We start from the raw sequence: 13,676 nt of genomic DNA on the forward strand, positions 1-13,676 counted from the left end.
GCATGGAGGGATGGACACAGGGAAGAGGTAACTATGGGGAGGAAGTGGGAGGGGAGCTGTTGCATTGTGGTAAACTGTGGTCAATGTCATGAGACAAAGTGTATGTGAATAGCTGAATGGAAAGTGAATTTGCTCTGTAAACCTACACCCAAATCATAAAACAAAACAAAAGAATTGGAGAGAAAAGCTCAGTGCCTTTGTGCCAACCAACCTCAAGATTTAGATGTTGTCAGGACCTGCCAATGACACACTCAGAGTCTAAGGAGTCTGTATGGTGGTTTATTTGCAGGAAAGAAATCAAGATGGGCTGTGGAGGGAGAGACTGGATGGTGCCAGAATTGGAACTTGCAAACCTCCCTGAGAAGGGCCAGCAGGCAGGCAGTGGAAGAGCCAAGGCTCCGAAGCAGAATCTGCTCAGCACCCTTCTCTCCTTTGTAGCAAGGAAGCTTTATCTACTTATCTATCCCAAGGTGCAAGAGGAAAACACACACTCTCACTCACACACAAGCTTTCCCTGCAATTCCTGGACTAGGCCACTAGAGGTCAGTGTTTTGATTTGAAAAACCAGGGAAGTATCTAGTACTGTGTGTCATCCCAAAAAGAAATGTAGGAAAGGGTAGCCTAAAGGCGTCCTGGAGTCAGATGGACCCTGGTTTATTAGAAAAAGAATAGGTTGCAGCCCATGTCCTCTGGGGAAGGCCTCCTGCTTCCTGGTTAACTACTCCCAGCCCTGGCCAGTTACTGGTTTTTTGGAGGTGAGGGTGGCTGCTCGGCCATCCCAGGCTGCCATTGGTCCTCGATGGTGACTGGCAGCCATTCTATGGATGATGGCTGTCTCTCCAAGGGCCAGGACTCAGCCTCCACAGGCTGTTCCGTGAGGAATGGCTCTTCCCTCCTTGGTGCTGGGGTCTCTGCCAGCGACTGGGGCGTCTCACTGGGTATTGTCTCTGTCTCGTCTTTGAATAAGAGCTTCATTTGCCAGGTGAATGGCCACAACAGCTTCCAGGAACTCCAGAATGATGGCCTGTCCTCCACAGAGTCTGACTGGCTCTCCAAAGAGGGGGGCTGGTCTGAAGGTAATGGCTGACCCTCCAAGGGTTGGGACTGACTTGCAGAAGTTGATGGCAGGCTTTCTTCAGGCAATGGCGGCCCTTCCTGAGGAGCTGATGACAGCGATCCCTCCTTAGAAGGTGACCTCTGCCCAGGTGATGGCAACCTTTCCCGAGAAGAAGCTGGCTTGTGCTCAGGTGACTCCGTGGTAACAGATGACTTTGACTGGTTCCCCAAGGACAGAGGGCCTTGTCTTTCCACAGCCGAGGAGCTCCTCACAGGGAGCGTATGCTCGGAGGACACCTCTTCCACACGCGGGTACTTCTTCTTCCCCAGGAATGACAGCCTCCGGGAAAGCCAGGTTGGGTCCTTAAAGCCTGGGGGCACCTCTTCTTCAGACGGGGGCTGGTCATGGTTCAGCAGCTCGCTGTTGGTGTCTTGCGGCCTCCGCAGGATGGTGCCCTGAGTGATGAGGTTTGCGTAGCCCTCGCGGTGGGAGAAGGCGTAGCTAGAGCGCCGGACGCGTGACCCCCGCTCTAAGTAGGAAATGGGCTCCACCATGATCTCCTCACTCGGGGCCTCCTCCACCTGCAGAGCAGAGGGGAGGGGGGCCATCAGGATCCCACACTCTGCTGACTGGTCTGTGGGGTCACCTACCCCCCAATGGAAGCTGTTCAGAGTCCTTGGCCTCGGTGGACTGGTCAGGCTAGGCCGGACCCTAGTTGAGCCAACTGGAGTCCTTCCCTGGGACTTAACTCTTGACTAGTGACTGGGGCCCTCTGGCGCCCTCTGGTGGCGGAAGGTGGCCAGGACCAAGAAGGGAAGAAGAGAAGCCTGCAGCTTGTGGGGCCTCCTGGTCCACCAGTCCCTTCAATTCCGGGGCCTGCCCCAGCTGCCGCCTCGCCCTTCCTTCCGTTCTGGCCCCATGAGCCATTAAGTTCCCCCTCTTGGCTCAACCATTTCAAGGTGGGTCTTGTGGCCCCACCCCCAAGCCGTAGCTAATTCTTGTCTGAAGCCCCACAGCGTCAGCATTCAAACCCAGGCTGCCGTTTGAGGATCCCAGATGCCTCTGCCCCAGGAAGTGGGGCCTCCCCCTTGGGACCCTGGAACCTGAGAACCTGGTCCCGGGCCAGGGCTTCCCTCCCCCCTTTCTCGTAGCCCCGCATCTCTGGCTGATGGGGGTCCCAGGGGCAGGTCACGGGGAGCCCAGCCCCAGGGCTGCCTCACCTTGGGGCGTGGCTTCTTGACAAGCCGCCAGATGATACGAAAGGCCAGAACGGACAAGGTGTTGAACGTCACGTTCAGCAGGATCACCAGCAGGGCAAAGGGCTGGGACACCACGTTGCGGTCAGCATCTGAGGACAGAGGGTCGGGTCACAGCCCGGCCAGGGGAGGGGGCCCTTCTCCTCCCTTCTCCCAGGATGTCACTAGACCAAAGGGTAACTGCATGCAAATTCAGAATGGTGCCATTATGGACCGAATTGTGCGTTGGAAATTGCTGAACTGGCCTATGCTCTGCTGGGTGTACTTTCAGCAACAAAATAATTTTTAAGAAACGTGTTGGTGCAAAAAAAAAAAAAAAAAATGCATTGACCCATGTCACTTTAGTTTTGGGTATTTCACTGTACATAAATTATATTTCAATAAAGTGCATTAAAAAGAAAAGAAACGTGTTGGAATCCTTATACACCCAGAGGGAGTCCTGGTGGTGAGCAGTTGAGCACTTGGCTGCTAAATGAAAGGCTGGCGGTTTGAGCCACCAGCAGCTCTGCGGGAGGAACACCTGATGACCGGCCCCGTAAAGATCACAGCCTAGACAGCCCTGCGGGGCAGCACCCCTGTCAGGGGAGAATCGACCCAGAGCCCTAACTCAAAGGCACCGTACTCACTGCCAGCATATCGATTCCAATAACGACCCCTACTGGGTTTCCAGGGCGGTAAATCTCTACGGAAGTAGATTGCCCAGGCTTCCATCCGTGGAGTGGCTGGTGGGTTTGAACCGCCAGCCTTCTGGTTAGCAGTCAAATGCCTTAGGCACTAGGCCACCAGAGCTTCTGTAACAATGTGATCGTATTTGGAAATAGGGCTTCATTGGGATGGAGAAAGAGAGATGCTGCGTGGAGGTCTCCAAGGAACTCTGAGAAAAACACGAGACCGGAGGCCAGGATCACCCCCACAGCAGACACAGAGCACCCCTCTACAGCCAGCACCTGCTTTGTCCCTCTAGCTTCTTGAACTGCAAGAAAGGAGCCTGGGGGCACAGCCAGTTAACTGCTCAGCTGCAAACATAACGGCCAGGAATCTAAACCCACATGGCGGCTCCTTGGGAGAAAGACTGGTGACCTGTTCCCGTAAAGGTGACAGCCGGACAGGGGGACAGAGAGCCGTGCACGGGAGACGCAGCCAACAGAGATAAAGAAGTCCTCTGCACACACAGTCCTGCATTGTCAGCGAAGGCAGACACGGGTATGCGGGCGGACAGATGGGTGGACAGGCTGAACCAGGAGGTATGTCTATGTAGGGGGCAGTGTACCCAAGACCATGTGTAGGGTTGGCAGACAATGGTCCTATAAGGGTATTTGTATGTTCTGTAAGAATTCCCAGGTATATAGTAGAGCTGACAAGGGACAAGGTTCTAGTCACTTCTTGGCCATAGCCAGCTACCCAGAGGGACCGAGTAGTTAAACCTGTGGGCTTGGGACCATAGTCACAGGGGACATCAAGCTAACTGGCGTTAACAGACTACACAAAACATTGTTCCACTTCCTACTTCGGTGAGTAGTGAGTGACTGGGATCTTAAAAGCTTGCAAGCGGCCAACTAGATGCAACTATGGGTTTCTCCTCGTCCACAGAAAAAAAAAAAAAAAAGAAGAAAACCAAAGATTCATGGAAACCATTACTCCTAGTGACTGTGCACCATGCGATCCTCAGCCTATACGACTATGAGAACAGAACTAGATGGTGCCCAGCTACCATTGTCAACCACTCAGAGGGGGATTGGTGCAGGAGATCCTGGATAGAGAGGGAGAACAATGTGGAACAAAACTCAAAAAAAAAAAAAAAAAAGACCAGATTGGTTGGTCTGATAGAGCCTGGTAGAACCCCTGAGACTACAGCCCTTAGCAACCCTTCAGGTCTGGAACTGAACTAACTCCTGTGACTCCCAGCCAAACAACAGATAGGCATAAACTCTCTGCCATCGAATCGGATCCGACTCATAACGACCTCTCCTTGGGCTTCCAAGGAGGTATCACTACAGAAGTAGATTGCCCAGTCTTCCTCATGAGGAGTGGCTGGTGGGTTTGAACCACCAGCCTTCTGGTTAGCAGTCAAATGCCTTAAGCACGATACCACCAAAGCTCCCAGATAGGCATAAGGGGTGAACATTTACATCAGTTAGATCCTCTCCTTGGAAAGATCAGTCATGGGAGAAAGAAGGCCAGTGTTTGCACAGGGAGACAGCTCAGGGGGCAGGAGTGCATGGGAGGGAAGGACACAGGGAAGAGGTGACTAATGGGGAGGAAGTGGGAGGGGAGCTGTTGCATCGTGGGAGACTGCAGTCAATGTCATGAGACAAAGTGTATGTGAACTACTGTATGGAAGATGAATTAGCTCTGTAAAGTTTCCCCCAAATCACAATAAAAATTAAAAAAATAAAAATAAAGATTACAGCCTGTCTTAAGTTGTCTAGAGCTGCTATAAATACCACGAGTGGACAGCTTTAACAAACAGAACTGGACGTATGTAAGAGGGCAACAAATGCAACATAGAACAGGAAACGAGTCTCAGATCACACGAGGATGGGTACAGGTACATGGGTTGGTACAGGAATCCACAGAGTGAGGACAGACAGGTACCGATGGACATGTAAGGGCAGGTACGTGTGGGCAGGCACATACAGTCACAGAAGACACAACTTCAGATACTTCTCGGATGGAACCAAATGCCTTCTGAGGCTGCTTTTCTGGGTTTGAAGGCTTAGCACCTCATGGGACCGTCCAGTCAGTTGGCATAAAAAAGCCCATCACATTCATGTTCTGCAGCCCACAGAAATGGGGTTTGGGGTCTTAAAGCTTCCAAACAGCCATCTAAGATACAACCAGGTGTCTATCATCAGGAGCAAAGAGAAAGAACGTAACCAAAATCACAGAAAAGAAACAAGTCGACAAGGATGACCACCTACACAAGGCACGAGCTCAATTCTCCTGAGACCAGAAGAACTAGATGGTGCCCAGCTACCACCACTGATGGATGCAACCAGGGACACAACAAATGGTCCTGGTTAGAGGACCTCACTCTAGTTTTCTCCCACAGAGAAAAACGCAGAATGAAACTCAAATACTTAAAAATGGCCTGACTAACTGGACCACTGAGACAGAGACTCCCTGAGACCACCACCCTGAGACGCTTTTCAAACCCTGAACCAAAACTATCCTGAGATCACCTGTCAGCAGTAAAGCAAAGTGAGTCACAAAATCAAGGTCATCACCCATTAGATTGGTGCTCTACTATAAAACCCCTGCGGGAGTCCAGAAGGGCAACATTTAATCCAAAGTTAAGATGAGAAGATAAGGGGGCAGGCAAACTAGAGTGAGAGGAATGGAACAACCAGACCACAACGGACGAGGATGTCAATCCAGTGTGAAAACTAACTAACATTGTTGATCACTGTCAGAAGGAACTTAACTTACTGTGTAAACTTTCACCAAAACCCCAACTAAATATTACTAAAAAAGAAAAAAAAAAAGACAGCCCAGAAAGCCCGATGGGGAATTCTACTCTGTCATACTGGGTTGCTGTGAGTCACAATTGGCTGGATGGCACCCAAAACAACAGCAATGAGGAAATCAGTGTCTGGGTGCAAGCCACTGGCCTGTGGCATTTCTGTGACAGTGGCGACAGGAGACTGAGACAGGAGCCCGTTCCTCCAGGCGCTCAGCTGGTGGCCAACTCCAGCTGGTGCGTCTGGGGCCCCGCGTGCCCCGCCCCACCCCGCCCCACCCACGTGGGGGTCCCTACACAGGAATGGGAAAGTTTTGGGCGAGGTTTGGAAGAGCCAAAGGCTCTGAATGGCGCAGGTCATGACGGAGTAGCAGAGGAAACTCAGTAAGATAGCCAGCACGGTCAGCACAGTCCAGTATCTGATGATCAGGATCACCTGTCAGGGAGGAAGGAGCTAGTTTGTGGGGCGCGGGATCCAGCGAACACCCAAGACAAGGGCTGGTGGCCATGTGCCCCAAGGCTCCCGGCGGTACCTCCAAGGTGATGGACAGCAGGCCTGACAGGGCCACAATGACGCCAAACGACTGGTAGTCGCTGAGGTTGGAGGGCCCTCCTGTGTCGTAGCAGGCCAGCAGGGTCACAAAGAAGTTGACCAGGGAGGTGGTCATGCCGTGGCCCAGGGCTTGGAAGAACACCCCATAATTGAACAGCTCATCTTTCTGCCCTGCCATGTATAGCTCTGGCATCTGCAGGCTCTTCCCGGCATTCACATCCTGGGGGCGGGGGCGGTGACAGAGACATGGGACAGGAGCAAGCTTGTGAGGTAGGGTGAAGGCCCTCATCAACACTCTAGCCCTTTGCCCAGTGCAGCTCGTGCACTGAACATGAATCACAAAGAAATAAAACGCAAAGTTCCATTCCTGCATTTTGATCAGAGAGCCTACATAAGAATCCTGATCAAAGTGGGGAAAATGTGGAACAGAATTTCAAATGCTCATGGTAAAGTCTCCAGACTTCCTGGAGCCATTGAGGCTGGATGAACCGATGAGATAATCTTTAAACAACCTTAAACTGTAAACTGTCCCCTGAGGCCTTCTTAAAACCAAACAATAGTACAGCTTAATTCGTGCAGAATGTCTGTCTTAGGATTGTGTTCTGCTCAACAATTATGGAAGTAGGATCCAACTCACAGCAGCAACCCGAAAGGTTGGATGAGACCCTTCAGGGAGAGTGAGTTGCTTTCATGGTGGAGAAATCATTTGGAAAAGGAGGGCCCGGGGGAGTCCCCAGCTTGAACAACATGACCAATGCCTCTGCGCTATGGAGACATTGCAAACTGGCCTATGCTTTGTAGTATTTATTCTCACACATGCACACATTATTTTTTTTTAATGAAAAAATAAATAAGTAAAAATCAAATTCCATTCCACCCTTCAGGTGCTCGATGGCCGTAGCGTGGCGTGTGGCTGCCTGACAGGAATGGCACAGACGTGGGACACTGCCCTCGGTGTGTCAAGCTTGGGGGCCCTTCTTCAGCTCACGGAGCTGGGGCCTCTCAGGGCTGGAGAGGGGACGAATGTAGGAGCCTGTCCTTCCTGGTTCCCTCTCCCCACTGTGCCCGAATTGTGGGGTACACCCAGCAAAGGGGGAGCATTGTATGGGGACGCTGCCCACCGACCCTGGGACCAGGTTGAGTGCCGGTGCTAACAGTGCCAAGGTCCGGGGCAGGGAGAGAGGCTCAACTGCCCCACCGGGACTTCTTCCAGGGCCTGTGGGTCTCCGGCCCTGCTCCCACCAATTCCTGACAAAGCCCGGGAGACGAGGGCAGAGAGGCTCACCTGCTCGAAGAGCCCGATGTAGAGCACCGGGAGGGTGGAGTACAGCAGGTTGAACAGGGCCAGGAACCAGCCTTCATACAGGGGCTGCGGGAGGAGACATGGCTGAGAAGGGCACGCCGTGGGAGGCCAAATGGCCGAGGACAGAGCCCACCTTCACCCGAGCTGCCCCACCGAGCGAGCTGGGCACCCAGGAAGGATTCCTGGAGAGTTAGAAAGTCGCCTCTTCATCAAGCCTGGGGCTGAGATCAGGATGGGCTACATGGGGCTTGTTAAAGGGGGAAGACAGAAGGCAGAGAGGAAGACAGGGGTGTGTGTCCCGGAGCCCAATTCTTTCAACACCCTTGACACGTGTGTGCTTGCGCACATGCATGCTTGCTTGTTTTTTTTTTTAATTGGCTAGCTTCAAGGAGGGCGCTCTGGTGGTGTATTGCCTAAGGTGCCTGACTGCTAACCAGAAGACTGGGGGTTCAAACCCACCAGCCACTCCATGGAAGAAAGGGTGGGCAATCTACTTCCAGAGTGATACTGCCTCAGAAAACCGAGGAGGGGATGCTATGAGTCGGGTCCGACTCGATGGCACATAATAATAGCAGCTTCAAGGAACAGTCGTTGGGTGCCTGTGGAGTTTATTCTGACTCATGCAGACAGGACAGAGCTGAACTGTCCCATTGGGTTTCCCAGGCTGAACAGAGGCACTTCACCGGGTCTTTCGGCCTCAGAATTGTGGGTGGGTTCAAACCGCCCACCTTCTGCTTAGCAACTTAGCGTTTACTCTTTGCGCCACCAGGGCTCCTTACAAAAGTAAACGGTGCTGGGAGCCGAGCGGACCCCAGCTTGCGCGGCCAGCAGCGTGGCTCCGCACCCCCAACGCAGCACGCACCTGGGCGGAGAAGCCGTTGTAGAAAGCGAACCAGATCTGGGCCATCATGCTGGCCACGGTCTTGTAGATGAAGTAGCGAAGGAACTTGCAGACGCGCATGTAGGACCAGCGCCCGTGCACCAGCAGGAGGCGCTGCAGGAAGGAGAACTGGGCCAGCACGTAGTCGCTGTTCTGCACGGCCTGCATGCCCTCCTGGCCCGCCAGCCCCACGCCGATGTCCGCCGCTGCGGGGTCAGCGCAGCCTGTGGGCGGGGGCCACAGGCCCGCCCCTCCCGGCCCCGGCGCCCCTGAGGCCCCGCCCCGCGCCCAGCACCGCCCCCGTGTCCTCCCCGCCCGCGCCGCGCGCTCACTCTTGATCATGTTCACGTCGTTGGCGCCGTCCCCGATGGCCAAGGTCACCACGGCCTGATGCTTCTTGATGAGCGACACGATCAAGGCCTTCTGCTTGGGCGTCACCCGGCAGCAGATGACTGCCTGGCAGCGCACCGCCAGGTTCACGAAAGCCCGCTCGCGCCTCATCTCGGGACTCTCCGGGGGCTTGAAGTCCTGAAAGTGCCTGCCAATGGGGGTGCTCCCCAACCGCTGCAGGAAGGGGCCCCACATCTGGGACAGCCACTGCCTCAGCCAGGTGCCCGGCAGCTGGCCAGGCTCCTGCCAGGACTCGTCGGTGGGCATGTTCGACTGCAGGACGGAGGGCTTCCCCATGGAGGTCGGGATCATCAGCTGGTCCTGGCCCAGGGGGCGCAGAGGCTGTGTCACACTCTGCCCCCAGCCCCAGCACTAACATTTCCCAAACGGCCCCCCGAGGCCCAGCTCAGCCCTCCTTCAGGGCGTCGCGGGCGTCCTGACCTGTGCCCTGGGCACCCCGCATCTCACCACCCAGGCCTGCCAGGGCCGTGTCCCTCCCTGGCTCCGCTCCACTGAGTCCAAACTCTCCAGACAGCATTTGAGGTGCTTCAGCCTACTTTGTTTAACAGCCAACCCGCAGGGGGCCCTGCCTGATCCCCGGCCCCGCCCCCAGCGCCGCCCCGCCCCCAGCGGGCTGCTGCCACTGACCAGAAATTCCCCAGTGATGACCATGGCCATCTTCACCGTCGGGAGGGGCCGGCTCTTGCCATTCTGCAGGTTGTTGTTGCTGTCCCAGTAGCCCTCTAGCATGCGGCTGTGGGGGCCAGAAGGGGGTCAGCCACGCCGGCCAGCCCAGACCCCTCCAACCCCATGCCTTGCTCTCCTGCTCTGTCCAGGAGTGGGAGAAAGGGCCAAAGAGGGTCCCGCCAGGCCGCGGTCGCAGGCACTCTGCCGAGCCTCTGGGACTGTGTCTGGGCCCTGGATGCCCCCAGCCCTGCCCCCAGTCCCTCCTCCCCCACCATGCTCACAGGATCTCCCGCTCTTCCAGAATGATCATGTCCTCCGAGAGCAGGTGGCAGGCAAAAGCGATGTTCACAGCCGTCTCTGCAAATCAGCTGCACTCAGTTCCACTGGCCCCAACCCACCTGGGACACCCTGCAGCCATCCACACCCATCCAGCCCCACAGCCCTTAGGGTGGAACACTCCGGCAGACTCAGACCCCACCAATCACAGCAGCACATTCTGCCCCTGGCTACAATGACTGGTTCAGAGAAGGGCATGTGACCCATGCTAGCCAATAAGACGCAGCCCTGAGACTGGCAGCAATTCTCAGCAAACATGCTCTGTCTGGGCCAGCTGGGGTGCGGTGCTGGAGGCGTTTGAGTCTGGGGCCAGGCCTGGTCCAGGAGGCCCCACAGAGGTTCCTGGCATCCAGTGCCTCAGGCCTAAGCTAAGTTTTAGAGGACCTGTGAAAATGTCTTACGATGTTTTAAAACAATAAGGAAAAAAAATGAATACAATCCAGCCTGTATTATGTTTTGTTGTTGTTAGGTGCCACTGAGTTGTCTCAGATTCATAGCGATCCTATGCACAACACAAGGATACACTTGCTGGTCCTCCGCCAGCCTCACAATCCTTGCTATATCTGAGCCCATCATTGTAGCCACTGTGTCAATCCATCTTGTGGAGGGCCTTCCTCTTTCTCATTGGTTCTCCACCTTACCAAGCATGATCCTAACATCCTCCTCTGGGGAATGGTCCCTTCTGACAACGCGACCAAAGTAGGTGAGACCAAGTCTGGCCATTCTTGCTTCCAAGGAGCATTCCGGCTGCACTTCTTCCAGGACAGATTCGTTAGTTCTTCTGGGAGTCCATGATGCTTTCAGTATTCTTCCCCAACACCACAACTCAAAGGCATCAACTCTTCTTCGGTCTTCCTTATTCATTGTCTAGCTTTCACATGCATATGGGGTGACTGAAAATAACATGCCTGTGTCAGGCGCTTTAGTCTTCAAAGACGTCTTTGCTTCTTAACACTTTAAAGAAGTCTTTTGCAGCAGATCTGCCCAGTGCACTGCGAAGTCTGATTTCTTGACTGCTGCTTCCATGGGCGTTGACTGTGGATCGAAGTAAAATGAAACCCCTGAAAACCTCAATCTTTTCTCCACTTACTGTGACGTTGCTTACTGGCCCAGTTGTGAGGATTTTTGTTTTATGTTGAGTTATAATCCATACTGCAGACTGAAGCCTTTAATCTTTTTCAGGAAGTGCTTCAAGTCCTCTTCGTTTTCAGCAAACAAGGTTGTGTCATCTGCATATCACAGGTTGCGATCCTCCAATCCTGATGCCACGTTCTGCTTCATATAGTCTGGCTTCTCAGATTATTTGCTCAGCATACAGATTGAATAAGTATGGTGAAAGGATACAACCCTGACACGCTCCCTTCCTGATTTTAAACTATGCAGTGTCCCCTTGTTCCATTCGAATGACAGCCTCCTGGTCTATGTACAGGTTCCTCATGAGCACAATTAAGTGTTTAGGAATTCCCATTCTTCTCAATGTTACCTACCCATAACTTGTTATGATCCACATAGTTGAATGCCTTTGCATAGTGAATAAAACACAAGTAAACATCTTTCTGGTATTCTTCGCTTTGAGCCAAGATCCATCTGACATCAGCAATGATATCCCTTGTTCCACGTCCTCTTCTGAATCCAGTTTGCACCTCTGGAAGTTCTTTGTCAATATACTGCTGCAAACGTTTTTGAATTATCTTCAGTAAGACTTTATTTACATGTGATAATAATGACATTGTTTGATAATTTCCACAGTCTGTGGGATCACCTTTCTTTGGAATGGGTACAAATATGGATCTCTTCCAGTCAGTTGGCCAGGTAGCTGTTTTCCAAATCTCTTGGCATAGTCCAGTGAGTGCCTCCAAGGTGGCATCTGTTTGTTGAAACATCTCAATGGGTATCCGTCAATTCCCAGAGCCTTGTTTTTCGCTACTTCCCTCAGTGCAGCTTCGACTTCTTCCTTCAATACCATCGGTTCTTAATTTGATGCTACCCCATGGAATAGTTGAATGTCGGCCAATTGTTTTTGGCACAGTGACTCTGTATTCCTGCCATCTTCCTTTGATGCTTCCTGCATTGTTCAAAATCTTGTCCGATAGAATCCTTCAAGATTGCAACTTGAACCTTGAATTTTTTTTTCAGCTCTTTCATCTTGAGAAATGCTCAGCATGTTCTTCTCTTGTGGTCTTCTAACTCCAGGGCTTTGCATATTTCATTATCATTGACTTTGTCTTCTCCAGCTGCTCTTTGAAATCTTCTGTTCAGCTCTTTTATTTCATCATTTCTTCCATTTGCTTTAGCTACTGTCTGTTCAAGGCCAAGTTTCAGAGTTTCTGCTGACATCCATTTTGGTCTTGTCTTCCTTTTCCTGACTTTTTAATGACCTTTTGTTTTCTTCACATATGATGTTTTTGATGTCACCCCAAAATTCCTCTGGTTTTTGGTGTTCAGTGCATCAAATTTGGTCCTTAGATGGTCTCTAAATTCAGGAGGGATATCATCAAGGTCATATTTTGCCTCACATGGATTTAATGATCTTCAGCTTCAACTTGAGCTTGCACGTGAGCAGTGGATGGTCTGTTCCACAGTCAGCTCCTGGCCCTGTTTTGGCTGAAGATATTGAGCTTCTCTATCGCCTCTTGCCACAGATGGAGTTGACCACATTCCTGTGAGTTCCATCTGGCAGAGTCCAGGTGTATAGCTGTCCCTGCGATGAGTAACTCGCTGGTCTTGCGAATGCTATCATGCCATGTCCAGCGTCACTTCTATCACCAAAGGCATCTTTTCAAAATACGGATGCTTCTTTGTTTCTAAGTTCTGCTCCCGCTCACCAGGAATCGCCACCACACCCTGACTGCGTGCATCCACCGCTGTGTTGGTGCGGCCCTAAAACATCATTTCCAGTGTGATTTTGCGGAGGGAGGGCCCCCCGAGAGTCCTGATGTGGCCCTGCTGCACCCCCATGCCCTGCTAATCACGCAGCTGGCCAGACCGTTCCCTGGGAGGCATCTAAGAGCCCTGAGGCCAGAGGACCTGTAGGTCCGAGACCAGCTCTGCCCCTCATGCACAGGGCCACCTCAGGCTGCTTCCCCAAGCTCTCTGAGCTGGCTCCCCCATCCGTCCCACAGGGGCCTGCGGGCCATGCCTGGAGGAGATAGCGTGAGCGTGAAGTTCTCACCCGGCACTCACCTCGGGGAATTGCAACTGTTATTATTATTGGCACTATTGTTTTTAATCTACCTGTTTCTCCCTTTCCCGGGGACCCTATATGGACGGCAATGTTGCGTGCCAGAGAGTCAATTCCAACCCAGTGATCTGGTACGACGCAGCCTCGCTGCCCAGAGGGTGCCCCAAACTGTGATCCCTAAGCAGGCTGCCATGTCTTTCTCCCAAGGAGCCGCCGGGTGGGTCTGAACGGCCAGCCTTTCAGCTAGAAGCTGAACGCTTAACCGCTGCTCCACCAGGCTCCTTCTGCAGGCCAATGCTTAACCCAGAAGACAGGCAGGCTGCGTGGGCTCCTCCCTGCCCTCTCCTTCCTCCCTCTCCCCCCACAGGGGTGTGGGGGGGGGGCTGGGGCCAATGGTGTGATCCGGACTCACCTTGCTTGTCCCCTGTCAGCACCCACACTTTGATATTTCCTTTCTTCAGGCACTTGATGGTGTCAGGGACCCCGTCCTGCAGTCTGTCCTCAATGGCGGTGGCTCCTAGCAGCTGGGGGCATGGGGAAGGGGCCTGAGCAGTCCCCTAGCTCCCAGCAGGG

General features: G+C 53.1%; 1 protein-coding gene across 1 annotated transcript in view; it reads right to left on the reverse strand.

The window, feature by feature from the left end:
- The window catches only part of ATP8B3 (ATPase phospholipid transporting 8B3), a 35,511-nt gene that overhangs the window by 2,787 nt on the left and 19,048 nt on the right, over window positions 1-13,676 (reverse strand). The window contains exons 21-30 of the mRNA XM_042782777.1: window positions 13,516-13,627; window positions 9,868-9,943; window positions 9,548-9,653; window positions 8,842-9,220; window positions 8,492-8,715; window positions 7,612-7,695; window positions 6,307-6,546; window positions 6,071-6,209; window positions 2,278-2,405; window positions 1,330-1,638 (exon numbers count right to left, since the gene is read on the reverse strand). Coding sequence (XP_042638711.1) covers window positions 1,330-1,638; window positions 2,278-2,405; window positions 6,071-6,209; window positions 6,307-6,546; window positions 7,612-7,695; window positions 8,492-8,715; window positions 8,842-9,220; window positions 9,548-9,653; window positions 9,868-9,943; window positions 13,516-13,627 — 1,797 coding nt within the window. The remainder of the gene's footprint in view (window positions 1-1,329; window positions 1,639-2,277; window positions 2,406-6,070; window positions 6,210-6,306; window positions 6,547-7,611; window positions 7,696-8,491; window positions 8,716-8,841; window positions 9,221-9,547; window positions 9,654-9,867; window positions 9,944-13,515; window positions 13,628-13,676) is intronic.

This window comes from Orycteropus afer, unplaced genomic scaffold (genome assembly GCF_000298275.1).
Source record: "Orycteropus afer afer isolate SDZICR_OR568_19922 unplaced genomic scaffold, OryAfe1.0 scaffold00466, whole genome shotgun sequence".
Taxonomy (NCBI): Eukaryota; Metazoa; Chordata; class Mammalia; order Tubulidentata; family Orycteropodidae; genus Orycteropus; species Orycteropus afer.